Genomic DNA, 27,392 nt, shown 5'->3' with positions numbered 1-27,392 from the left:
CTTAACATGTAGTGCAGCTCTTAACTAAACAAAATGTAGGGAAGGTTTACATGACACATTCACACATCCATTGATTAAATGGAATAAATTAAACCCTAATTCAGTTGCACACACAGCTTCTTGTACTCTGGTCAACCATTTATACCTATTAAGGAATAATACTTCTTTAAATGCTTTCAGAAATAGCAATAATAAAAATGGAAGTTATTTGCACTATAAGAGTTCGGCAGCAATTCCAACATTGCTGAAGAAGTGTGCCCCCACAATTCCTTTTGTTCATTCTCATCTGTGCATGGGGCAGAATTCAAGGTTTGTTGTAAAATATGATTAATAAAAACACACACACAAATATCTGGTGGCTTCTGAAAGGAAGTTTTTTTCTCTCTCTCTCCCTCTCCACATCTCACTGCGAGAACAGAAGCAGTTAGGAGGGAAGTGTATATGGTCCATGGTACCTTCATAGGTTCTCTCCAGAAGAGGTATATACTGTTATACATAAATGCCCTCTGGGTTAAAACCAGACGACAATGGATTCTGCAGGATCCGAAGATTGCTGGGAAGCTGTCTTGATGAGCCAGGCCGTTTCAAAGACCCAGTCTGAAAAGTTGCTTCTGCGGGGAGAAGAAAGAAGTTTGTTAACTTGTATTTTCCCACTTTTGTTCAGGCTTCACATTACACTACATATTTTCCTAAGCACATCATGAAGATGCAAATTCTCATAATGGGCATGATGTTAAGCATTTTGAGTTGTGACTGATTTCAGTGGAACAAATCTATCTATCACATTTCTATACCACCTAATATAGAAGTCTCCAGGTGGTGAGATTTAAAAATGGTTGTGCATAAAGTATTCAGTGTATGTTCACACATGTACATACACACATACTTGGTTAAAGATCACAAGATTTATTAACACAAAATACAGACTAAATAGATGGGCATTATTATCTTGGCCTCTTCCTTCCTCTCCCATTTTATTGTCCCCCACCTTGACTAAATTAAGATCTTAAGATGCTTGGGATTTATTTTTTATTTATTTTATATTTTATATCCCGCTCTTCCTCCAAGGAGCCCAGAGTGGTGTACTATATACTTAGGTTTCTCCTCACAACAACCCTGTGAAGTAGGTTAGGCTGAGAGAGAAGTGACTGGCCCAGAGTCACCCAGCAAGTATCATGGCTGAATGGGGATTTGAACTCAGGTCTCCCCGGTCCTAATCCAGCACTCTAACCACTATACCATGCTGGCTTTGGATGGGAAGACCTCTTTTGTTTGTACAGTTCTGTAAAGTGCCATGTTTGCTTATGGTCCACATATTCATCAATGTTTAGCTAGACATCTTTCATTAATACAGATGGGTTTTAACATAGCTAAGATTCAACAGTTATGTTGTTAACTATAACTCCATAATCCCCAAGCAAAAGCCATTGCAGCTGGGCATTCTGAGAGTTGTAGTCAGCAACATCTGGGAATCCCTGTTAGAGGGAACACTGATGGTGAACTGTTCTCAGCAGTTTGGTGCTAGCTTCCTAATACCACTCATCAGTGTCAAATCCAATCCTTTATGGTGGTACTGCAGGTGATATACTGCTGTTAAATTTATTTCTGTGTTTACTGGGCTCTCTCCCCCTCTTCTCATGAGTTTATTATATTAATTTTAATTATAACCAAGATATAGGAACCATCAGCATGAACTTCTACAGAGATAAAAGTAAAATCTTGCATTTGGGCAATTACCAACACACAAGTACAGGATGGAAGAGCACTGGCTCGGCAGCAGGGCATGTGAAAAAGATCTAGGCATCTTAGTGAACCACGCTGAACGTGAGGCACTAGTGAGATGGAGTTGCTTGAAATAAAAAATTACACTTTTTCATGTAATGATCATGAGAAGCAACAGTCCACTCTCTTCTGGTCAAACCACCCTTGGAACACTATGCGCTGTTCTGGGCACCGCATCTTAAGAAGGGCACTGACACACTGGACTGGTTCAGAGAAGAAAACCATGACAGCCATCTGTCAGGGATGCTATAGCAGTTTCTGTACTGAGCAGGGGGTTTGGACTAGAAGACCTCCAAGGTTCTTTCCAACTCTTACACTCTGAGTGCTACTGTGTTTTAGTGAGTTTATGCTGGGAGTTGTTTTTGACTGAACAAGTAAGTGGAACTCATTTCAAACAACAGACACTCAGAACTAACTCAAATGCATTTTTTTTCTGGCCTGAATATCCCAGGCAAATTTCGAGTACACCTGGATTATTTCAGTTTCTGAGTTCTCTAGCAATTATGTGGAATAGCCAAGTTAGTCTATTGAAGCTGAGACACCTGAAAGACTATATAGCATCATAATCTTTGAATTAAAGCCCTCAGCTGCATGGATGCACACCAGTGTTCCTTCTTACAGAGATTCCCAGATGTTGCTGAGTCCCAGAATCCCCAGCTGCAATGGCTTTTGCTTGGGGATTATGGAGTTATAGTTAACAACATCTGGGAATCCCTGTTAGAGGGAACACTGCTCACCATCCTAACCCATTTTTCCAGGAGAGACTCCAGTGCTCACACGCACACACACAGAGTACAAATGTACTATTTGTACACAGTGGGACCAAAAAGCCATTTAAAAAAGCAAAGAGCAGCAGGACACATCTGAACTTTGCACAGAAATGCAACAGACCTACTGCTGCTCTTTACATATCGCAGCTTTTTGGGCTCCATTGTTTGCCATTTCTTTCTTTGTACCCACACATCTTACTTGTTAATCTTTAAGGTACCAAAGGACACTTGGCTCAGTTCTGTAGGAATACATGACTGTACAACAGGCAGTAAATTTTGATGATCTAGACAATCAGTGGATGTATCATTGTGTGCCAATGGTAAGCCTACAAACTAGACCAAAGTCCAGGGACTTTCTGGAATTACGGAAGTTTAGTTGCGGGATCCAGCTTTTAATGTTTAGGCTTACGCAGGCATAGGGTAATCCTTAGGTTTCTTTTACATAATCTTGAATATTTTATCTTGGTGGTTTTATCATGCTGCATTTCTAAAGGAAGTCACCTTAAGTGGCACAGCGGGGAAATGACTTGATTATCAAGCCAGAGGTTGCCGGTTCCAATTCCTGCTGGTATGTTTCCCAGACTATGCAGAACACGTATATTGGGCAGCAGCGATATAGGAGGATGCTGAAAGGCATCATCTCATATTGCACAGGAGGAGGCAATGGTAAACCCCTCCTGTATTCTACCAAAAGAAAACCACAGGGCTCCATGGGCGCCAGGAGTCAAAATCAATTTGATGGCAAACTTTATCTTTACCTTTATTTCTAAAGGTATTATCAACCCCGGGATAGAAATATTGACAGGGGTGAACTTTGAGTTTGGGGTTTAAATGGAAATCTCACTTCCCTTCTGAGTTGGGTGCCGACTTCTTGGAACCCAAGTAGGGTTCCATTCCAAAATGGGGATTGCTCTCCCCACCCCTGCTGCTAAGCTAATCCTTGCTTGCTAGTTCCTCCATTCCCAAGCAAAGAACAAAACCCCACTTTATTCTTGTGAATGGTGACAAAGCAGTCTTGCAGGGTGTGTCCTTAGCCACAAACAGAATGTCATTTTCTGCTGAGGGAATAGGATTTGGAATTTTCTCTCTGTCTCCTGAATTGAAACGTGCTCAGGAGCATTATTTCCAGATAAAGACAGGTCCCCCACAAGGACTCACCTATGTCTAGTGAGTCCTTCCCATCTCCAGTTATTTTCTCCCAATTTGCAAAGGTAAAGAGGTGAGCCTTTTGCTCTTGGGAAGGGGGACCCATATTTCAACTTAAAAAACAACAGGTGTTCCTAGTTCACAAAAGCTTGTTCTTTTTCAAACATTTAACAGAAACACTGAAAAAATCCACATGATTTTCAAGGTGAATGCATTTGCACAACCCTAGTTAGAAACCAAAATAAAGCACCAGAGGAAGTGCAGGTTTAGGTTTTAACATTCCCAATGCATACCCCTCTCAAGCTCTGTATGTGAAGCCTCCAGTTCAGTAGGTTCTGCCGGCAAAACAGTGACTTTTGTCCCCGTTTGCTGGATAAATTGCTGGAGATTGACTTGCCGCAGCTCTTTTGTCAGCTGCTCTAGTTCTTGTTCTCTGTCCTGCGAAGAAAGGTATAAGACAAGCTTATTCATACTGGGACAACACTTACAAAAGCTAGGCCAGAGTTCACTATTCCAAATATGCTGGGTTTTATTTTTTGAAACCTGGGGTGCATTATATATACTGTCATACATCTCCCCATGCACACTCCTGCTGATATTGTTCCTGAATGGATCTCTCTCTCTCTCTCTCTCTCTCTCTCTCTCACACACACACACAAAATACCTAGGCTAGAATGTTTGCGAATTCCTCACATGCATGTTAACACTGACTTGAGGAAGAACGCAATTCCGTGTAGGTGGCGTACACACCTTATTTTAAGTGCTATGTTAGTTATGAAAGCATTAACAAACATGGAGATGTACTAGGTAATAGTGGGGGATAGTTAATATGGAAAAACTGAGAAGGATCGCATTATGTACTGGAGGAAAGGCAGAATTTCCCCATAATCTTTCCTCAGATCTACCCCAAACTATGTAGTAAGTCACATTCCTACAGCTCAAAGAATTATGAAAACTCTCTTGAAAAGTCTCATTTCTGATTTGCATTTAACATGAATGGTTCAGCAACAGATAAGCTTAAGTTTAATATTATGGTTTCCACACTATAGCAGGGATACAGGCTTCTCTCTCCATTAAGATCCTAAAGTCCATCTAGTCCATCTTCAACAACAGTCAACAAGCTAAGAAGCCCACAAACAGGTCATGGTTGAGACAGGTTATGATAGCTAAAAACCAGAACCTCTATATTTAGTGGTTCTATATTTATTCATGGTTGAGACAGGTTATGAAGGATAAAAACCTGAACCTCTATATTTAGTGGTTATATTTAGTTAGTGGAGCTAGGGAATCCAAACAACTCAGCCTTCCCAAATCTCCATAACCCAGATCCTCTACCCTGCTCTAAACCGAGATAAGACAACAACAAAGCCCTCTTACGTTGCACCTTCGGTCGTCTGGGTGCCCACAGCATTTTAAGCTGTTCCCGGGATCCAGTGGCCACCAAAACAATAGAGCATTGCAGCTACAGGGGCTTCCATCTGTGAATGTGCCACTCTTCCAAGCACACACTATGGTCCTTTCCCCACAATACCTTCACTAGGGCTGGGCCCACCTTTTGCCCCCTTTCCAATCCAAAGACAGCTAATAATGTAAAGAGGGTTCTGCCACCAGTGTACTGGTGGTGCAATGCATTATGGGACACCCATAATGGGTCTTGGCAGACCCAGCTTCTTCCAATTTCTGCAATGGAGATGTAGATGCCTCAATCGTCTGGGTGCAAAGTTTGCAGAACCAAAATTGAGGCTCTGCTCATGTGTCTGCAACAGAGTAGGAGATCTTACTTCCCCCAAACCACCCCCCATATGGCAATGCAAACCATGCATTGTGGGGAGGGAATGCAGTTCCACTGTAATACCAAGCATGCAGAATTTCTGCCTGATTCCATGAATAAGCCCGTAGCTGGCAATTGACAGAAGTTAGACAAATGTCAACTAGGATGCTTTGCAATAAGGGTGAAGGTGTTTTATCTTTGCAGCAGCAAGTATTAGAAACTATTAATTTAAACAATGACTTCCTGTCAAGTAAGATAAATATCTCCAGTTATGGGCTATTTTATGGATCAGGAACCCAACAGGTTTATCAGTGTGAGGGTGGAACCTGGATAATGAAACTTGAAATCAATAACCACCTGGAAATGAAACTAATTTCACAACCAATTAAATTTCTCATACAGGACACTGCATAGGTACACAAACAGCCATGACCACATGTACATCATGGACCACCTGGCTCTTCTCTTGCCCACATCTCATTTTTCCTCCTGTGTGTACATCATGTTACTTCAGCTTAAACTCCAAAATTATTTACGCTCACACAGGGAGAAAAATTAAGGTAAAATGACACTTTGGGTATATAATTCTCTTTATAGAGGTGTGAAAAGGAGGAGGCGGAGAATTGCATTTGCCTTGACCACCATCTACAAAGAATATAATATTGTTTTACATGAGTAGATGATCAGTGCATAATCAAATTATTCTAACTTGGTTTTTCCAAAACATCAACTGTGTGGTGCTGGTTCATGCAAGACAATGCTCTCACCTGCAATCGTTTGGTAGCTTGGCCCAGAGACCTTTCAACAGCTTTAATACCATTTTCCAGCCTGAGACTTTGCTGTCCCTGAACATCAATATCCCCCTTCACTTTTTCAATTTTTCCTTTGACTTCTTCTTCATTCACTTTAGACTCCTGAACTTCCTGGTGTAATTTTTCTGCTTCAAGGCCACTCTCCATACCATGGATCTGAACCATGTACTCCTTCAGCTTGCTCTCACAGTCCAAGATCCTTTGGCTAATTTCCTGGAGCTGCTCCTTCAGCTGCTTCTCATTTTCTTGCTCAATCTGAAGCTCATTTTCCCAGAATTCCTCCTCCTCAATTTCCACTTCATTCCTTTTGATCTTCTGCTCCAGTTTGACAATTTCATCTTCCAGACTGTAGTTGAACCTCTGCTCCCAGTACTTGATTTCAGCATCATTTGAATCCAGCTGTTTCTCAATGGATTGAAGCTTCTCAGTCTGGAGATGGATCAGTTTCTTCAGCTCATCAACTGTAGTCTTGCAGTTGAGAACTTTCTGCTTGAACTCAGAGTCTTTGCCTTTGCCAAAAATGTCCATTAACCCTTTTGCCCCTCCTGTGAAAGTCAATGATTTCCTTTTTGGCTCCCTCCTTTTTAATGACTTGTCATTCTGAGGTCGGAGCTTGGCCAGCGGAGGCAAACTCTGCCGATACAAAGTTCTTTCGGGTATCCGAGCAACACTGTCTGAAGTTGGCCTCTCACTGAGAGATGGCCCAGTGCGCCGTAATACTAACTGCACATCACTTGCATACTGTCCCCATTTGTTCAAGGAGATTATAGGATTTTCATGAGGTGCCAGGTGCCTTTCTGTATCTCTCCATTTTTCTATCAAGGTGTATCTTCCTGTACGACCTGAGGGGAAAAGATATGCAATACTTAAAACAGTCCAGCAGAGGGGGGAATTGGATAAGATAGCTCGTCAAGCTGTAGATTGTATGTTTTAATCAAACACTTCTGAGATGAGCATTCAAGTGGTTACATTTTTAATTTGCACTCGGAAATTTCAGTTAGAGTGGTCACCTTAAGTTATGTGCCATGCAATCACAGTCTGGTATATATGGATGGACCCACCACCACCACCACCACCACCACCATGTTGCACTTCATGCCTGGTATACATAAGTTACCTGAGCCCGTGGCTGAGCACGGTGAAAACCCAAACGTTAGCAACATAGACAGGAGTCTCTAACTTGGGTCTCTCCATGTGCAAATTTTATTTTGTCTGTTTTCTGGGTTATGCAGGGGATGCTACTGGTACTCAGTCCCAGCTGCTTTTCATTCAGTCCTAAAGCTTCAAGAGTTAATCTTAAGAAACAGGGCTCTGCAGTTTTGTGTAATTGCTACAGGGCAGGCACAGGCACATTTCTACTATTAGGTCTTATTGTGGTTATCCGAACCCCCAGAGTGTTCCCAAAAACCTGGGGGACAGTGAGGAAATCCCCTCAAAAACTTATCCATCAGCACATGAAAGGTTAATATTTCATACCACCAAGAGATTAACTCTGTCAAATTTCTTCTCCTTCAGAAACAGAACAGGGTTACCTGACTGGTGAGGGAACCAGGGTTCCAGCATTTTCTTGTGGGGTGACCGTCTTGAGGAGGTATTATGCAAGCTGGAAAAGCACACCTCCCTCACCACTGAGTTCTGTTAGCTCTGCCCATGTGTTAGCTGTCTAAGTTCATGAACATTCTGTCCCATTGACTAACTTGGGGACATTTTTGTGGGGTTTTTTGGCCCCCTTAGGTCCCCCCCCTTTATATTTTTGTGAAATTGATGTATCAGCAGATCACCGTGAGTATGCCAGTATCTCCTAATCATCTTCAGGTGTTGCGGTTTCCATCGATAAGCAATGTAACATTAATAGCTCTTTTGGAAATAATATACAGATTATGCTGCCTTTACAAATGAAGTTCCATGAACCCACAGTTTATTGAATTATTATATTTTTATACTGCCCCATCCAAAAGGCTCTGGGCAGTGCACAAGGACAAAAAAGAAAGAAAGAAAAAGAAAAAAAAAGAAAAAAAAACCCACCCACAACTCAATCATTTAAAAACAATCACTACGAAAGCAAACAATTTAAAAACATTAAACAATTAAAAACATTTTAAAACAATATTGTTTATTATATTATATTCATATCTATATAATTAATTCTCTTAGCCAGCATGTGTGTCCAGGATTTGGCGGTGGAACTCTCGCGACATGCTGCGAGTGTTCCGGCAAGAAGCCCGGCTGAGTAAGCAGGGAGGAGAAGAGGGAGAAGAAAGTGGAGGCGGCGGGCGGAGGAGTGGGGGAGAGAAAAGCGGTGGTGGGTGGGTGGAGGGGGGGGAAGAAAAGTGGCAGCGGGCGGGCGGAGGGGGACGGGAGAAAAAAACGGCGGAGGTGGGTGGGCGACAGGCCCTTCTTGGTTGCTCGCCACCAGGTGAGGCTCTGGGGGGGGGAATGGGAGGGGGGAGGGCTGGAGAGCACGGGCTGGAGGGAAGGGGAAGAGAGGAGAGACCAGGGCAGGAAGGAGAGGGAGAGGGAAACAGCCAACCCCAAAGTGCTGCACAGATGCTCTGTGTGGGGTCGGCTAGTTATTGTTTATTATGTTATAATATGTATAACATTGTACAGCATTTCAGGATGTTTATGCCACTTCACCTATGTTATCTTGATAAACATGAATAGAATTGTGCTCTGCAGGTTAACACAAGTTTAGGAGGAAGTTGGTTGTCAGGACTAAAAAATTGACAGCAGGCCACTGTTCCCTCTAAGGCGTGCGCACGAGCACGGAATCACACGTTTTCTGATGTCCACTCAGTTAATTTTAGATCCCGCTCAGGTTGAATCAGGAAGGCGCCATTCTGAATGTAGGTGCGCACTCACTGCATTGATACCGCCCAGAACAAAACTCATTCTGCACAGAGATGAAAAAAAATTAGAGGGACCACTGCAGCAAACCAATTCCAAAAATTAGGACATTGAGACTAATCATAGGAAACAGCCATATACTGAGTCAGACCATTGGTCTATCTAGCTCAGTATTGTCTTCACAGACTGGCAGCGGCTTCTCCAAGGTTGCAGGCAGGAATCTCTCTCAGCCCTATCTTGGAGAAGCCAGGGAGGGAACTTGAAACCTTCTGCTCTTCCCAGAGTGGCTCCATCCCCTGAGGGAAATATCTTGCAGTGCTCACACATCAAGTTTCTCATTCAGATGCAACCAGGGCAGACCCTGCTTAGCTATGGGGACAAGTCATGCTTGCTACAACAAGACCAGCTCTCCTCTCCACAATCTTGTCCTATCTTAAAGAAGCCAGAGAGGGAACTTGAAACCTTCTGCTCTTCCCAGAGCGGCTCCATCCCGTAAGGGGAATATCTTACAGTGCTCACACTTCTAGTCTCCCATCCATATGCAACCAGGGCAGACCCTGCTTAGCTAAGGGGACAAGTCATGCTTGCTACCACAAGACCAGCTCTCCTCTCCCGAGAAGTCCATGGAATATCAAAAACTAGCAGCCAAGTTAGCTAAACAGAATCTTCATGTTGGAAGGCAGTATACTTTTCAGTACCAAATTCTGGGGACATACAATGGTAAAAGCATTATAATAGTACTGAACTACACTATTCTTAGATGGATGCTCAGAGTAAAAAAATGACAGGAATTCAGTGGGGATGGGGAGGAGTGGTAAGAACAGTCTATATAGTATTAGTGCAATAATTTTTGCAATGGCTTTGCCATACTGTTTACTAAAAACCAACAGTTTCTACTTCATTCATATTGAAAACTTACTTCATATATTCCTCTCCTCAGAAGAGACATATTAGCAATTCAAAAGACATGAATTCATAGGACTAGTGCCGAGTGCACGGCAAATAGCGATCAATGCCAACATTCTATCATCTATCTATCTATCTATCTATCTATCTATCTATCTATCTATCTATCACCCCATCCAAAGGCTCTGGGTGGTGTACAAGAAGTTTAAAAAGACATAAAAACAAACTTTATTTAAAACACACTGCTTATAATAATATAAAAACAATTTTAACACAATTCAAAACCATTTAAAACCAATTAAAGTACTTAAAAACAGTTTAAAAACCTTGCAAGGCCTTACAGGTAATTTTTTAGCCATTTGTAAGAAGGGATTAAAGATACACCTCCCACAGTGGCGTTGGGAAGCTAATTTTAAGTTGAGGCATGTTTCATCACACTTATTGGCACCTTGGAAATTGTTGAACAAAGACACTGAGAATTGTCATAAATTCTCCCCAGCCTCCCAAAAGTAGGGTTTCCCTGGGGAAAAGGGAAAACTTAACATTTCAGTTTGATTTACAGGAATGTGCCCTAATTATGAGGCTAAAATTGAATTCTGTTTTAATACTTATCAGAATTACAAAATACTGCATTGTCAACTGTTACTATAATGAATTACAATGCCAGGTTTTCTTTTCATGGATTAATGACTACAACTAATATTATATATTTGTTATGTCCAAGAGTCTTGACAAAAAACTTGATTAAAAACTGAGTCCCATACATACACAGAGACTGAAATGAACACATACTTTGGCAGCTGAAAACAAAAACCCTGTTTGTGGATTGTACTGCACATCCTTCTTACGAGCAACAGTGAAATGCAGCCTGTGGCAGTTGAATCTTGGCACTTTTATTTATTTTATTTTTTACATTTTATATCCCGCTCTTCCTCCAAGGAGCCCCGAGTGGTGTACTACATACTTATGTTTCTCCTCACAACAACCCTGTGAAGTAGGTTAGGCTGAGAGAGAAGTGACTGGCTCAGAGTCACCCAGCAAGTATCATGGCTGAATGGCGATTTGAACTCGGGTCTCCCCGGTCCTAGTCCAAAACTCTAACCACTACACCACACTGGCTCACTTTTAACATTTTGGATTTTAAAAAAACCTCAAGCAAAGTAACAGTAATGTAATTAAGTGTTCCAGATGTTAAAAACACATTTATTTATTTTTTAAAGTTAATATCCTACATTTCTAAGGGCTCAGATCTGCAACTCCACTAGTGGTATTAAAGCCTTCTTGTGCCAAGCAGAGACAACTGTTTCAGACCAATAGTTTAGCACAGCCTGCAATTTCAGGTTAGTTTTTTTTTAAGTTAAAACTACTATTACAGTATTTAACTACAATGGAATTAAGCAAATGGGTAACACAGAGAACAAATAAGCAACTGTTTGACTGGGACTATAATTTTATATCTCACCTTTCAGTTTTCATAAGAAACTTAAGTTTGCAAACCAAAACTCAAGAAACAGTCCTATAATTAGGGTTGGTCTATATACACTACACTTCAGGGGTGTGGCTAGACTTCAGTGGACCCTGGTACAAAAGGTAAGATGGGTCCCTGGGGCCCCTCACCACCTTGGTTTTGCTGCAGAAGAACCATAAGCACGTGTGCAAAACAAAACATATCCCACACACCCTCCCTCATTCCTATGCAAAACACACTTCCACATACACACACGTGCACACTTGTGTGCACACATTCCCCTGGCTCAGAAACATTTAACATATAATAGCTTAACCCATACAGAGCATCTGCATGCTAGTACTTGATTGCTACCCTCACCCCCTGCAATAGCCCCCCTTAGCTCAGAAATCTTTCCACCCTCACCTGAGCCACACTCCTGCTCCTCCTCCTCCATCCTGTTGCTTCCATCCCCCTCACCCCTCTTGGTCACTTCTCCATCCTTTTACTCCATCTCCCTCACCCCTCTTGGTTGCGGCTGCAGTGTTGCTGGCGCCTATTAGCCAAGTTGCAGCCCCCTATCCCCAGAGACCTCCTTACCCAAGCCCTGCTCCTCCCCACAGGAGCAGCAGCGGTTGACCAGGCCCTTCCTTGTTGCCACTACTGCCATGGCCGCTCATTCCCCTCAGGCCACTGACAGGCCTGGGACCGTGCCTTGCCTCCCAGTCTCCGCCAGTGGCCTCGGTAGCCCCAAACAGCAGCAGTGGTTGACTGGGCCCCTCATTGCTGCTGCCACTGCCATGGCTGCTCGTTCCCCTCAGGCAGCTGACAGGCTAGGCCCATTCCTCGCCCTTCCTTCGTTCTCGCTTACCCTCCCTTCTTTCTCTCTTTCTCTACTCGCTCTTCCCCTTTGTCTTTCTTCCCCTCCCTTCTCTCTCTCCCTCTCCCTTCCTGAGTTAACAGATCTTGTTCATCTTGTTTCCTCATCTAATTCATACAACAGCAGCTTCCTTCTCCTGAAGGGGCTCTTTCCTCCCTCACGATCCCTCTCTTTGCAGATCCCTGCCCAATATCCTTTTAGACAGACAGACAGACAGAGATACCTTTCCTCTACAATCAAGAACATCTTCTGACCAGTAACAGTTGCATTCCAGCGGACCTTAACCATCACAGGATCCTCCTCACTATCTGCATATGGAATCCCCACTGCCCAATCACCATGGTGCTTCTGCTCTCACAGGCTCCTACTTCCTATCTGCATATAGAATTCCCACTGCCCAATCAGATGCTTCTGCTCTCGTACTCTCACGAGAGCTGCCACGTCCGTGATTAGCAACAGGTATGCCTTAGAGAATTAGAGAATTAGATAGATAGATAGATAGATAGACAGACAGACACCCGCTACAATCTCCTCACATATTCATACAGCATCAAACATGCTGGGGGGGAAGCAAAGAGTGAACTGCTGTGCAGTTGGGTAGCCCCCCTCCCTCAGGAGCCCAGGGAAATTTGTTCTCCCCCTGTTCAATTATAGCTGTTCCCCAGCTACACTTTCCATAGATCAGCAACCATGTGGTGTTTTCCACCCTCTAGCCATATTTATTTATTTGTATTTATTTTACATTTTATATCCCACTCTTCCTCCAAGGAGTCCAGAGTGTGTACTACATACTTAAGTTTCTCCTCACAACAACCCTGTGAAGTAGATTAGGCTGAGAGAGAAGTGACTGGCCCAGAGTCACCCAGCAAGCATCATGGCTGAATGGGGATTTGAACTCGGTTCTCCCCAGTCCTAGTCCAGCACTCTAACCACTACACCACACTAGCCATAGCATTTATTTATTCATTAAATGTATATACTGTTCAACTGACCAATATTCTCAAAGCGGTTTACAAAAATATGCTATATTACAAAACACCACAGGGCCATTATATAGGGAGTTCCCCTGCTCGCTGCCAACAACTGCCACTGAGGTGGATCACAGACGGAGAAACACACTGTGTTTTGTGAATTGTAATAACTAATGCTGCTTGGGAGTCGAGCCCAGCTCAAGCCTGTGGGGAGTTCCCATTATTGATTTTAAAAATAGAAACTCAAAGAGATGTAATTTGCAAGACAGTTAAAAGTACAAATTCAGTGAGACAATCACCACCACACACAGCATGGTTAGCTATAACTCTGCATACAGTAGAGGAGGGGCAGATAGAAGGTCGCTGATCTCATGTCACTCCCAAATCGTCAATCAGCGCCCACTGATCAGTCTGCTACCCTGCATGTCTTATTCCTCCTCTCTGTCTAAGACAGGAAAATGTTGGGAGGGGTGGGGAGCAGAGCTCATCCCCTGTTGTGAGCAGCACACACACGTAGGGAGAAACGGGCAAGCTCTGCAGACTGAGCCAGCTTTGAAGGAAGCAACTGCAGGGGCAGAGTAGCCATAGCAAGAACCTGCATGGTGGAGGTGGTGGCAACAGCACTTGAAGCAGCAACTCACACGATGGCTGGTTTCGGCCATTTCTTGGTTTGGAAGGGGAACCTGGGGGAAACTGGGCCCTTGGTACATGAATAGTGTCACACACTGGAGTGTGCCAATCTTTGGCCTCACAATGGTAGGAAGGAGAAGCAGAAGGGGCCTCTGGGGGATCTTGCATCACACCTCATATAGGGGGACCAGAAGGGGCTCAGAGCCCCCACCCTTAGACTGGGAGCAGATGGCAGCATAAGCATAATCTTTAGGTGCCACAAGAATTCCAAAGGTTAGCTTGAGCTTCTCATTAAGAGACATTTCCACATCTGGGTTACTGTTTCAAATTATGTTCCGTACATAAACAGACTAGTAACTTATTCTGGGCTTCATGACAAGTCTGTGCAAGAATCTTACTGTCTCTGTATTCAGTCATATATACACTATAGGCACAATTTAGATCTGCAGATGCAATGCAGTGCAAGGCTTTTTTATCGACATAACCTTTTTTTCTTAACTTTTTTTGTAAAAATGACTGTTTCTCACTCTATCAACAAGGGAAATAATTCACTTGTGGTAACAGAGGAGGCAAGAATAGATGGGCGTTGGAATTATGTTTGAAGCTTTTTGCATTGAAAAACAATAAATGTTATATTGTAACCAGATATTTGTGTAGTTTTGTATAGTTCTAGGGTTGATGTTAGAGCCTAATTTCTAGTAACAGAGATCTAAACTTTTGTAGAAGCTGCCATTCTGCTCCACCTTTCTAAGCTGCCATGTTATGCTAGTAGTTCCCAAGGCACTTAAAAGAAAAGAAAAAGCTCACAGAAGCCTAAAGTTTGCCCTGCAGTAGATAATACTTTTTCAAACTATGTTTTAGAATCTGTACCAGAATTTAATCTAATCTAAAAGTGATTACTACAAATCTCTTTCACAGTCAACTCAGCTGCTTATTGCTTACTTTAGTTAAAAAAGGCAGTGGTGATACACTTGCAAGCTAAAGCATAATGCAATGTTTGGGATTTATTTATTTAATATATTTATATACCACCCCAAATTTACATGTTTGGGAGTTTTACCATAAAATAATTGAAATTAAAACCAGAATTAACACACTGAACATTAGCACAAAGTAACACAATCGATTCTACAAATCTAATTAAAAGCGTGGATGAATAATTGTGTCTTGAGGATCCTTCTGATAGCTATCAGAGACGGGGAGGCTCTTATTTGGAGTGTACTTTGGAGTATACTCCAAAGACTCAAGAGTGCCAACAGAGAAGTAGGGATGTGCACGTAATGGATTTTGTGTTATGTTTTGTCAAAACAGCAGTTAAACCAGCTTTTTCAATGGAAGAAACTCAAAATATTTCAAGTGTTTCAGCCATAGGGAACAATGGTTTGTTTGCAAGATAGCCCAAAAAAGAAGTGGGCGATTTTAAACAAATTTTTAACCTCTCCCACAACACCCCCCCTCACCAGGATCCCTCTTTTGTGGGTTGGGTAGTAGGTAGCACCCATCATGCCCTACCACACAACCCGCTTTGGTTTCCCTAGGAGCTACCCATGGGGAACAATGGGGTGTTTCAAGTTTCTCCATTGCTTTCAATGGCCAGAAGAACCTGCACGCAGAGTGCACTACACACAAGTTTTGCATTGCAATTTGCAATGCATTTTGAAATGCTGCCTTGAAAAACACTGCAGAAGCACACAGTAAAAGAGAATCTGTCCCTTTCAACACAGAACACACAATCCAAACACGGTCCAATGGCCAAGAATCACTGACCCAGTATCCACTGCCAGCTACAGTGCCTGCGCTGCAGTAACATCATGGGACACGTTTTTCTCTCACACACAATTATGACTCCTTATGTTCCTACATTGCAACAGCTGCCACAGCAGCACCCTTACTTAGCATCAAGCATAGCCATAAAGCTCAACAACTTCAGCCACATTTTGACTGAGTACACCTTGCAATGCAGATTGCAGATTGCAGAGCAGACCAGAGCAGTGAGTGAAGCACAAGTTACTCTCAAGGACAGACATGGAGCTCATCACAGCAAACCAAACCAAACCACAGCTCAAGTAAGGCAGGCACCCAAGTTCTGTCTTTGTGAATCTGAGATCCAGCAAAGCCAGATAGTTATTGCAACAACAGCACAGCATATTATACTCAGTGCTAAGAAAAGAAAACCACAAAATCAAACCTTTCTTCTTGTCCTAATGTATCATCTTCTTTAAGAGAGGTACATTCTAAGGGCTCTCTCTGCCTCCCAGTCCCTTTGAACACATTTTGAAATCCCCTCCTTTTGTGTTTTCTCTCCCTCCCCACAGCCAATGGGGGCAGTTGCCCACGCCAACACTTGATTTGTATGGTAACAAGCCAACCAAGAAGCAAGCCAAATCGGAAGCCTGTGCCAGAAAACCCATCAGCAAGTGAAAAACAGGCCTCCAATATGGCACTAGAAAGGTCTCAAAGCCACTTCTACTACAGCTTCCAATATTTATATACCGCTTTTCAACAAAAGTTTGCAAAGCAGTTTACATAGAAAAATACATAAGAAATAAATAAGAAACAATCCCTTTATTTAGAGGGTGTTTTGTTTCAAGTTCCAAATGGCCTGTTTTGAGTCGAAATGTTTTGCTGTCAAAATGTTCTGCACATCCCTACAGAGAAGGCCTGTCCTCAAGAAGCCACTAGACTAGCTGGTGAATTACCTTGATGAACCTGGGAAAAGCACACTCTCTCGCCCGGCCCACCAGAGGCGTAACTAGGGGAAACGGCGCCCGGGGCAAGCACTGAAATGGCGCCCCCCCACCATACTACATTATACTTAGGTTTTTCCTCACAAGCGCCCGCCGCCGCCAAGCCAGGCCACTGACTGGCCGCCAGGCGCCAGCAAAGCAATGGGGGGGGGGGGCGCAGGCGGCGCGGAAGGGACCGCTCGTGGGGAAGGGGGCACTGACGCACTCCCTTGACTGCTGCAGCGCTGCTGCACTGAGCAGGAAACATTTGTATTAACAAAAAATTAAAAAAAATTTTAAAAAATTGGTCATGGCGCCCCCCCCACGTGACCAGAAAAGATGGCGCCCGGGGCACGTGCCCCCCCTGCCCCCCCTATAGTTACGCCTCTGTGGCCCACCGCACACTATTTTGGAATGCAACAGCTCTGATCCTGGTGCTAAGAGCCTACATTTTGCTAACACACCATTCCAGCAAAGCATCTTAAAGCAATTTCACAATTTTAGTTATTTTCTGCAGGAAACTATGGCTCGGACACTATTCCCCCACCAAAAAAGGAGGGAGGGAGAATATATATGAATGCCAGATCCCCCTCCATACTCCCGCAACTAATTTACCAATTTAAGAGAAAATGGCATCCTAATACACAGAGGAGGTATTTGATAAAGGCTCCAAAGACTATTTGCAAGCTAATGGGAAAAACAGAACAAGCATATGGCTGATTAGTGATGGATCATGCCCGTTCCACTCACAAGAGTCTGGCAGAGAAGAGACATTTACACTACGGAAAAAACCCAAATCCAACTAAATGTGTTCATGGAAAGAAAATCTGCCATTTTGAATCTGAATTATCTAAGGCTAAAGCAGACATGACTTTATTCATATCACTAATGATCAAATCTAGTTTGGTTGAAACTAGTTTCATGCTGAAAGGTAGGCACTGTACTTTTCCTGCAAAAGTTATCAATACTGGGGATTGGGACCTATTGGGAGGCTCTGGTCCAATTTTGTAAATGGGTTATCAGACCACCAAGAGGTAGGTTGAAGGTCCATCTAGTCCAGCATTCCACTTCCAGCAGTAGCAAGATGTATGCCTCTGGAAGCTCACAAACAAGGCACAACACCAATGCTCATCCCACTTTAGCCTCCATGGTTCTCAAGGGTGAAATGAGAAGATATGCTCAGTATAGGGCCACTGTCACACTTAGTCCCAGATCCAGGGGCGTAGCAAGGTTGGAGTGGGCCCAGAGACAAGATTTTAAAATGCCCCCACCCCCCTCACTGAAGCTCAGCTCATGAAGTAAAGAAATCTTAAATGAGGCTGAACAGTGGTAACAAAAAGCATAGTAAAAGCCTATGTGCCACAATAGAACATCATCCTAAATTATTTTTTAAAAGGTTTTGTAAATTGTGGACAATGCAGGTCATTTAATGGCACTAGAGAAAGACATGCTGCTGTTCTGGTAGCTCCAGGTCTTAACATTCACATCAATTTTGTGAATGAATACAACTGAAGGAAGCCTGGGCAGATGCGCGGCTGGGGGAGTCAGTCATGTGACTTGCCTCTGGGGGGGGCCCCAAAGCAGTGGGCTCCCAGACAACTATCTCCCCTTGCCCTATTACAGTTACGCCCCTACCCAGATCGTTCTTTCCCCCAGAATATTGGAGAGATGGGTCAAATCCTTTTTGAGCCATAAAACTCACTGGATAACCTTGGGTCAGATACAACCCTGAGAAAGAGGTTGGGGGGTGGGTGGGGAGGAATGTCTCCTTGCATACCACCTTGAGCACATGTGAAATTCAAATGTAATAGATAGAAGAACATGAGTAAATAAGAAGTAGGCTGGCTTTGCTTACAGGTCAAGGGTTGGAAATAAAATGCCTAACTAAACATGGGGAAAGTTTCATTGCTAGATACATAAAACATTTGGGAATTGCACCTATATTAGATAGTAGTTCTCAACTTGAGAACCTTTCTGACACTGCAGTAAGCTCAACTATTGGTAAAACAAAGATTTATACAAAACCCAGAACACCAACAAAACCCATCAGCTCAGACACTATTTCTACTGTTCAATATGAATAGGAAAGCCAGAAATGCACCAAGAAATAGCATAGGATATATGTTAAAATAAAGCTAGAGCTTTTGCCTTTATGAGTACACAATTGAGTACCTTGTAATATGCATGAAGAGAGAGACTTAAATATGGAGAAATGTCATGACTTAACATCCTGTCCCCTATTTAAAAAGATAGCAGCTTATAGTTGAGTAAGAAAAATCAGCTTTGGGTGGGAGAGACAGATATTTCACATTGGGTGAAATAATAACAAAAAAATACAAAATGAACAAGGCAAGCTGAATTTTAATGACTGAAGAGTCATATGGGGTACAACTTGAGGCTAAAGGGAGATAAGGACTCATTTATGGTGGGCCTTTTCAGTTGCTGTAGCATTCCTGAAGTTACATAAACTAGTTACAGTGTTTTAAGAAATGCCACTGCAACTTGAGCAATCCAGATGCAGTGATACATCCTGAATCAATCAATTTAGCTGCTTTTTAAAAGGCAGGCAAAGAAGAAGCTACTAATGAAAAGCACAGTTGCAGGACAAAGTAGGATCTTTGCTGAACATGACTTTCTTCTGAGTAAACACATGATGGGACCTTCCTCCATATGGATGGATAATGCTTGAATTTGATGGGCGGAGCGGGGTGGAGAATAGCATTCTATTAAGTTGCTATTATGATTCTGCTTCCAGCAGTTTGTGGAAATGCAATGCCTTAGCAGCAATAAAAAGAGTCCTGTGTGAAAGCAACCCAGCAAACAGCAGCAGCAAGAGCAATCAGTAAGATACTGAAAGAGAAGTAAATCACTTTGTGAACTTTTTATTGAAGAGTGGTAAATGAATATCCTAAATAAATAAGAAAGCATATTCTAAATAGATATAAGCAACAGCAGAAGCCATGCTAACACCAATAAAAAACTCTGGTGAATTAAAAGCCATCACTTTGGAAATTTGTCTGGGGAGGCTATTCTGAGGTGCCATCATCAGAGTGCCATTAACATACTGATGTAAATAATGACTATAAATTTGACTGACACTAATTTACAGTCAGTTAAATTTAACTGTTGACATCCAAGAACTACCTCACCCAGTTAAGTATTTCATGTAGATATTAAACAGAATGAGGACAGAACCCAGCAGAACACCACAGCACAAGGGTCATGGAGTCAAGAGGCTGCCAGTCTGTGAAGACAATACTGAGCTAGATAGACCAATGGTCTGACTCAGTATATGGCAGCTTCCTATGTTCCTATGTTCCACTCCCCACCCCCCTTCCAAACACTTTTTGGAGCTAACCCATTATTTACTTGTATACTGCCCTTTGTCCTAAGACCCCAGAGCAGTTAACAACAATAAAACTCAATAAAATAAACACAGGATAAAATAATAAAACTCAATTAAAAAACACCAAACACCACAGATAAAAATTTAAAAAGCACAGGGATAGCTCGTTGGCCAAAAGCCTAAATAAAAAGGGCAGTCTTCTCCCTTGTTCTGAAGGCTGGGAGACTCTTATTGGTTTACTCCTTTATCAACCAGTACCATAGATAATCTTCACATGTACACTCTCTCTCTCTCTCTCTCTCTCTCTCTCAAATCTACTATCTGAATCCAATTATGGAAAGTTTTAAGGTGTTATTGGAAAAATCGCTATTTCCCCCCCAGTTTTTCTCAAAAATTCTTAACAGTTTCATGCAAATGAAGAAGAGAGTTCTTTCCAGCTTAAAAAAATCCCCTGGACTAGAGGGATCAACTGATCCAAAAGAAATGCGAGATATGATATTAATCATTCTGGCATTGAGAAAGGAGAAATATATCTGTAGAAGATATGTTTGATATTTCATGGGCCCTAGTTAAAGATGTGTACTTAACCGAAGAGAGACCTTGACAAACAAATCAAATCAAAACTTAAATGGAACTTTCAGCTTTGGAAAAAAAAAATGCTGTTGACCATGGATGCTGCTACAGTCTCTCTCGCTTTTTTTTTTTAAAGGCAGTCAGTCATTTCTCCCCATAACCCTTTCGATCATATGATCCAATTACTGGCAGCCAGGTGATTCACCTAGCAGATCTGGCTTGCCTGCTGTACTATAAAAAGCCTGAACAAATGTCAGTTAGAAGTTTAACCTTCTTTATTCCACAAGAAAAGCCACATCTTTGCAAGACCTCTGTGATGAATGATTCATGCAGTTGCACAGAAAATTCTCAAAAGGGAAATAATCAGTTTTCTTTCCTATTATTAATAATCTCTTATCTGGTTAGGCTTTCCCATACTCACAGAATAAAGTGTGGGAAGAAGAGTCCTTCCTTGACAGGTCTCTATTGGAGGATGATCATCATATAAATCACATTCCATAGTACCTAGTAGCAGAACTTATGTGGTTCAGTCTAACTAGCTAAAGTTTTACAAAGCAATTTAAACATAATCTCATGGCAAAAACTAACATCTGGGTCACATACATAAAAGCCTCCAGGAGACTTCCCTTGGTGTGTCTGGGGCTGCTGTCGGGCCATAAGCAAGTCACTCGCACATGAAGGCATTGATGTGCTGTACCAGAGATTCTGCAATGGCAACAGCATTTTGGATCCTCTGCTGTGTTGGAATCACAGGTGAACATCAGTCTCCTGTGACTGGCACAGTTGGCCTGTGAACTACAATGAGCTAGAGGCTGGAAGTAAAGGGGAAAGATATGGAGAAACAATTGTGAGAAGCAGCAGGGCAAAGGCCATCAACTATACTGGAAGAATTTCATACACAGCTCTGGGGACAAATGCTTTGGCCACCCTGTGTATGAAGAGGGGATGAACAGGAACTTAAAACAACTTTTGAGCTTCATTTCCCAACACATCCTGTTTAATGTCAGCTGCAAAAAAGGTGCCATTTTGGTACTATGAAATGCTACTTGTACTTATTTGAGTGCAACATTAACCATGCATATCTTGATAGGGATAAGCATCTGTATGTCCCAGAACCAAATCTGATCATCGGAGTACTATCAGCTAGCACTCCAATAGTCAACCCAGAGGCAAGAAGGATAACTATAGCTCATGGCAGTCCTGGCCCACTATTGCAATCCCTCTCCCCATCAGAAAACTAGCTGCTGACCAGGATCTGATAATGTTACAAGCCTGGCAATTTTGTCTATGGTTTACAGCTTCAGAGACAGAAGAACTGCCAAGTGTTTTTGCCTAGCATTGATAGCCTACTAGCTTTTGCCCCAATTACAATGGATGGCCAACTACAGAGCTGGCGAAGACCAAACTACATTTTGGAATATTTAGATTCAAAACACCATCTTATTTCACCCAAAGGTAGATTAAACACAAACTGCAAAGCTTTGCAAAAAGGCCCACAGCAACCAACGAAACAGAAAATTATTAATTCGTTATGAGTCAGGAGAATTTCTGTGGTAATATCTCCTGAGGGCTGAACCATTAAGAGCAGAGTCAACCAACCTGAAGGCTAATATAGGTTCGCATGTATAACCATTTCAGAGTGACAGGTAAAGTCATTTCACCAAAACTTCCATGAGAAGCTACAGCTTTTAAAGATGTCGCAGCAGGAAATAAAAACGTTTGCCAACTTGATACAGATGGGTACAACATGGAAAGACATCAATTATTCATTTCTCTGCATCTGGATGGAAGAGGGATGGTTGCTTCTGTTCTGCGCTTTAATGAGGCAACATCAAATGCTAGTTAATAAGGCAACTATGGAAAGTGCTAGAAAATGTGTATCACACGATACTATACCCTGGTTTGAATATTTGCAAATTCATTAATTTTTAAATTCACTAACTATTCTGCAACATAAGAACAGCCCTGCCGGATCAGGCCCAAGGCTTGTCTAGTCAAGCAACCTGTTTTAAAACAGTGGCCCACCAGATGCCTCTGAGACGACCACAGGCAAGAGGTGAGGGGCATGCTCTCAATTGCTGTTGCTCCCCTGGAACTGGTATTTAGAAGTATCTTGCCTCTGAGGCTAGAGGTGGCCTATAGACTAGTAGCTATTGACAGACTTGTCCTCTATGAATTTGTCTAAGACCCTTTTAAAGCTATCCAAGCTAGTGGCCATCAACATATCCTGTGGCAGATAATTCCACAGATTAATTATGTGCTGTGTGAAAAAATACTTTCTTTTGTTGGTACTGAATTTCCTGGCCTTCAGTTGCTGTAACCTTGTCTCATAAGGAAGGTGCTCCAGTCCTGATAATCTTGGCTGCCTTCTTCTGCACCTTTTCCAGTTCTACAATGTCCTCCCTTAAGATATGGTGACCAGAACTGTATGCAGAACTCCAAATGTAGCCGCACCATCGTTTTTAATAAGGGCATTATAATATTAGCATTTTTATTTTCGATCCCCTTCCTAATGATCTCTAGCATGGAATTTGTCTTTTCACAGCTGCCACACACTAAGTTGACACTTTCAATGAGCTGCTCACCATGACCCCCAAGATCTCTTTCTTCGTCAGCCACCAACAGTTCAGACCTCATCAGTGTATATGTGAAGTTGCGTTTTTTTGCCCCAATATGCATCAGTTTACATTTGCTTACACTGAACCACATTTGCCATTTTGTTGCCCACTCACCCAGTTTGGAGAGATCCTTCTGGAGCTGTTCACAATCTGTTTTGGTTTTTACTAGCCTACATAGTTTAGTGTCACCTGAAAATTTGGACATTTCACTGGTTACCCTAACTTCTAGATCATTTATGAACAAATTAAAGTGTACTGGTCCCAGTACAGATCCCTGGGGGATCCACGTCTTACTTCCCTCTGCTGTGAAAGCTATCCATTTATTCCTACCCTGTTTCCTCTCCTTCAACCAATTACCAATCCACACATGAACTTGTCCCCCTTATCTCATGCCTGCTAAGTTTACTCAAGAGCCTTTGGTGGGGAACTCCCCAACCTTTGCCCTTCCCACCTGCCAGCTCCCCCAGGGCACTGTAAAGCTTTTGTTAAAGGCTTTTTGGATGTCCAAGTATACTATGTCAACCGGATCACCTTTATCCACATGCCTGTTGACACTCTCAAAGAACTCCAAAATGTTAGTGAGGCAAGACTTGTCCTTGCAGAAGCCATATTGGCTTTCCTCCAGGAATGCCCATTCTTTGATATTTTTTAAAACCATTTTGTCCTTATGTATGCTTTCCATCAATTTACCAGGCACAGAAGTTAAGCTAACCGGCCTGTAATTTCATGGATTCCCTTTTGAAAATCTGTGTAAACCGCCCTGAGCCATTTTTGGAAGTGCAGTATAGAAATCAAATCAAATCAAAAAATATCAGCCGAAGCTGATAAAAAGCATTCCTGGCCACTGACTCAACCTGAGAAACCAGGGCAAGTTTGGGATCCAGGAACACTCCCAGACTATGGACCTGATCTTTTAGTGGCAGTGTAACCCTATCCAGAACAGGCAGATCTAAACCATCTCTTGGATCCCAACCCCCTACGGACAATACCTCTGTCTTGTTTGGATTCAACTTCAACTTGTTATCCCTCATCCAGCCTATTATCGCCTCCAGGCAGGCACTTAGGGGGGGTCATGCCATTTTCTGATGAAGTTGGTATGGAGAAATAGATCTGGGTGTTTCAGCATACTGATAGCATTCCAGACCAAACCTCCTGATTATCTCTCTCAGAGGTTTCACGTAGATGTTAAAATGCACTGGAGACAGTATGGAGCCTTGTGGAACTCCATATTTTAGCTCTCACTTTGCAGAATAACAGTCTTCAAGTGACACCATCTGGAATCTGCCAGAGAGATAGGAATGGAACCACTGTAGAACAGTGCCACCCAAGCCCACCTCCTTCAAGCAACCCAGCAGGATACCATGGCCAATAGTATCAAAAGCTGCTGAGAGATCAAAAGATCAGCAGAGTCACACTCCCTCTGTTGATCACCAATTGGAGATCATCCATCAGGCCAGCCAAGACCCCATAGCCATGCTTTCTAAACCAAGTTCCATGTAGGCAAGGCTAAAGATCTGATGAAGATGGTTTCCTCCGATGCACATGCTATGTACAGACAAAAAAGCAAGTATCCTGGGGTAAATGACATTTACTTAGTTAGAATTCTATACCACCTTTCACAAATTTATTCTAAGACAGTTTACAAGGTTAAAGACAGACAGTAAAATCCCTAAGTGACAAGACTATCACCACCTCTAGTTTGGCCCAAGTGTGCAGAAGGACTGAGCTGACCAGAGTTTTAGGTGCCCCTGAGGATTTTTGCTCATTTAAAAAGTTCAAACTACATCCTTCTTCAGTTGCTTAGTCAGCCAGCCATTTGTTGGCTCACGAAGAATATCAAGAATAATGTTTTATGTGAACATTATTGTTGACCATCTTCAGCCGGTAAGTTGTCCTTATCCATTTTTCCTTTTCATTCCTGTACATCAGTCATACTTACTTGGGTGTTAGCCTCTTTGAACACAGTGGGGCTTTCAAAAAGATATGCATGGAATTACACTGCAAGTTTGTCATTTGCAAATGTTTGCTTTGTGCAAAAGCGTATTCCATTTCCTTTATCATATTTTAATTCCATTCCCCCGCTCCAAGTCTGTTGGGGCTTGAACTCTATTTTTATTCTATGTTAATTTCTATTTATTTCCTATACCTTCACATTATTATTTTGAAATACTATTTTTAGGGTGGCCTTCCTTTGTTTTCCACTCCACCCACACCTCCAAATTCTTCTGCTGAAGGCTGGTTTATTTGCAGGGGGCTGGCAATCGTAGCTTGCTTTTAGCTGAAGCAGTTCATTCCTCTGCTTTTCACTGATCCACCGCTGGGGCCCACCCTAAATTTTTCATTTTCCCCAGCATGTTAAGGTTTTGAACACTTTACTGTTGCAACACTCTTCCCTCCAAAAACAGAGTATGTATAAGGTTATTTTTCTTTATATATTTTGGAGGTGTTTTGTTCATTCAAGTTAGAAAACTGCAACATTATGGAGCTCATTCCCCCAAAGAAATAAATGGCAATTGTCTAGTAGGTGCACTTTTTTAAAATCTCCCATAAAATTGTCCCCCTTGGTACTATCTGTATGCATTTTGGCAGGCATGAGTCCCTGGAACAATCCTTCAAGTGCCTGAACAATTCATGCATATTGGTGGGAAAACTAACGTTATGGGGAGGAAAAATGAAGGTAGCTCCCTTATCGAAACCAATGGGAGTGAGGATAGAATACAGAATGAAAAGTAGGCAATTTTGTGACACCAAGTGTATGAACTGCCCCCCTCCTCCACAACTGCATACATCAATGAAAAGATTGGAATATTTTAAATAAATAAATAATAAAAAATAAGATCACACAGTGTAAAGGAGACAGGATTTCTTTTCAATACCATATTCATGTTCTTATACCACATATTTAATGGGATGTGGCATTTTGAAAATAGCCTGATCCAATCCCCTTGTGACTGACTACTTGTGAAAATATTTTTGGGAAGTCTACTCAAGGACAACTTCTCAATCAAAGTGCTCACATGAAACCACTGGATATGTTATCTGGCTGGTTGACGACGACTACTATTATTATTACATTTATATCCCGCTCTTCCTCCAAGGAGCCCAGAGCGGTGTACTACATACTTAAGTTTCTCTTTCACAACAACCCTGTGAAGTAGCTTAGGCTGAGAGAGAAGTGACTGGCCCAGAGTCACCCAGCTAGTATTATGGCTGAATGGGGATTTGAACTCGGGTCTCCCCGGTCCTAGTCCAGCACTCAAACCACTACATATTCCTACAGGGAAAGCAAAAGAAGTTTAGCAGTACCCCCCTCCCCCAAGGTATAAAAAGGCCCGAACCTTTTTAACTGTGACCCAAGACATGCCTTGGAAAAAAACCTGGAAACTAGAATATTCACTCACTCTCACTATGCTTTATGTAGATTCTTACAATGAAGTATACACACTCTGACAGTTTAGACACATCATGTAGAATGGAGTTCCGTATGTCAAAACAGACACGTGGTTAAACCACATATTTCTGTTAAAATTTTTGCACAGGGTATTCATGCTGTCCACATTCTGTACACCACAATACCAACGTCACATCACAATAACTAAAACTACTAGTTATATGGAAACAAAAGGCAGATGTCACATGGAATCTCAATCAAAGCAGAGCTCCGTGCAGCCTCCCTCAACCCCAGCAATGTGCATTCGTTTCCCCCCTCCCATTCCCACCCAAGTGTCTACTTCCTTTCTAGGTTAGGATATGCCTGCCTGCCTGCCTCTTAACAGCAGATGCACTTTCCTAAAGCTGTGAATCTATGCACACCTACTTATGAGTGGCCTATTGAAATCAGTGGGACTGCTAAGTAAATATGTTTAAGATTGCATTGAAAAGCTCTAAGGGTAAAAAAACAGGGAGAACCGTGTGACACATGATAATCATAAGATGAGATCTAAATGGATTTATAATTCATAATAAACATATATGCAAAAACTAAAAAAAGTTTCAGCACTTTAGAGAAAATAACATACCTAGTATTCAGATATAATAGCTTTGTTCCCTCAATTTCTCCTCTGCTGAAAATAAAAATTAAAAGGCTTCTTGACACACTGAGACACAGCATTTCTAAAATAATGTTAGCACTTCTGTGGTGGTTTTGCTATGGAAAATTCGTATTAT

At 42.2% G+C, this 27,392-nt stretch overlaps 1 protein-coding gene across 6 annotated transcripts in view; it reads right to left on the bottom strand.

Annotated features, from left to right (window-relative positions):
• Positions 1-351: 351 nt before the first annotated feature.
• Positions 352-27,392, bottom strand: part of RASSF8 (Ras association domain family member 8) — a 146,199-nt gene continuing 119,158 nt past the window's right edge. For all 6 annotated transcript variants that reach the window (XM_053255222.1, XM_053255220.1, XM_053255224.1 and 3 more), the window contains 3 exons: positions 6,237-7,123; positions 3,992-4,136; positions 352-611 (listed from right to left, as the gene is read on the bottom strand). In XM_053255222.1, coding sequence (XP_053111197.1) covers positions 490-611; positions 3,992-4,136; positions 6,237-7,123 — 1,154 coding nt within the window. In that variant the 3' untranslated portion in view covers positions 352-489. The remainder of the gene's footprint in view (positions 612-3,991; positions 4,137-6,236; positions 7,124-27,392) is intronic.

This window comes from Hemicordylus capensis, chromosome 5 (assembly GCF_027244095.1).
Source record: "Hemicordylus capensis ecotype Gifberg chromosome 5, rHemCap1.1.pri, whole genome shotgun sequence".
NCBI lineage: Eukaryota > Metazoa > Chordata > Lepidosauria > Squamata > Cordylidae > Hemicordylus > Hemicordylus capensis.
Note: the sequence above shows the minus strand (reverse complement) of the source record. Positions and strands in the feature narration are given on the sequence as shown.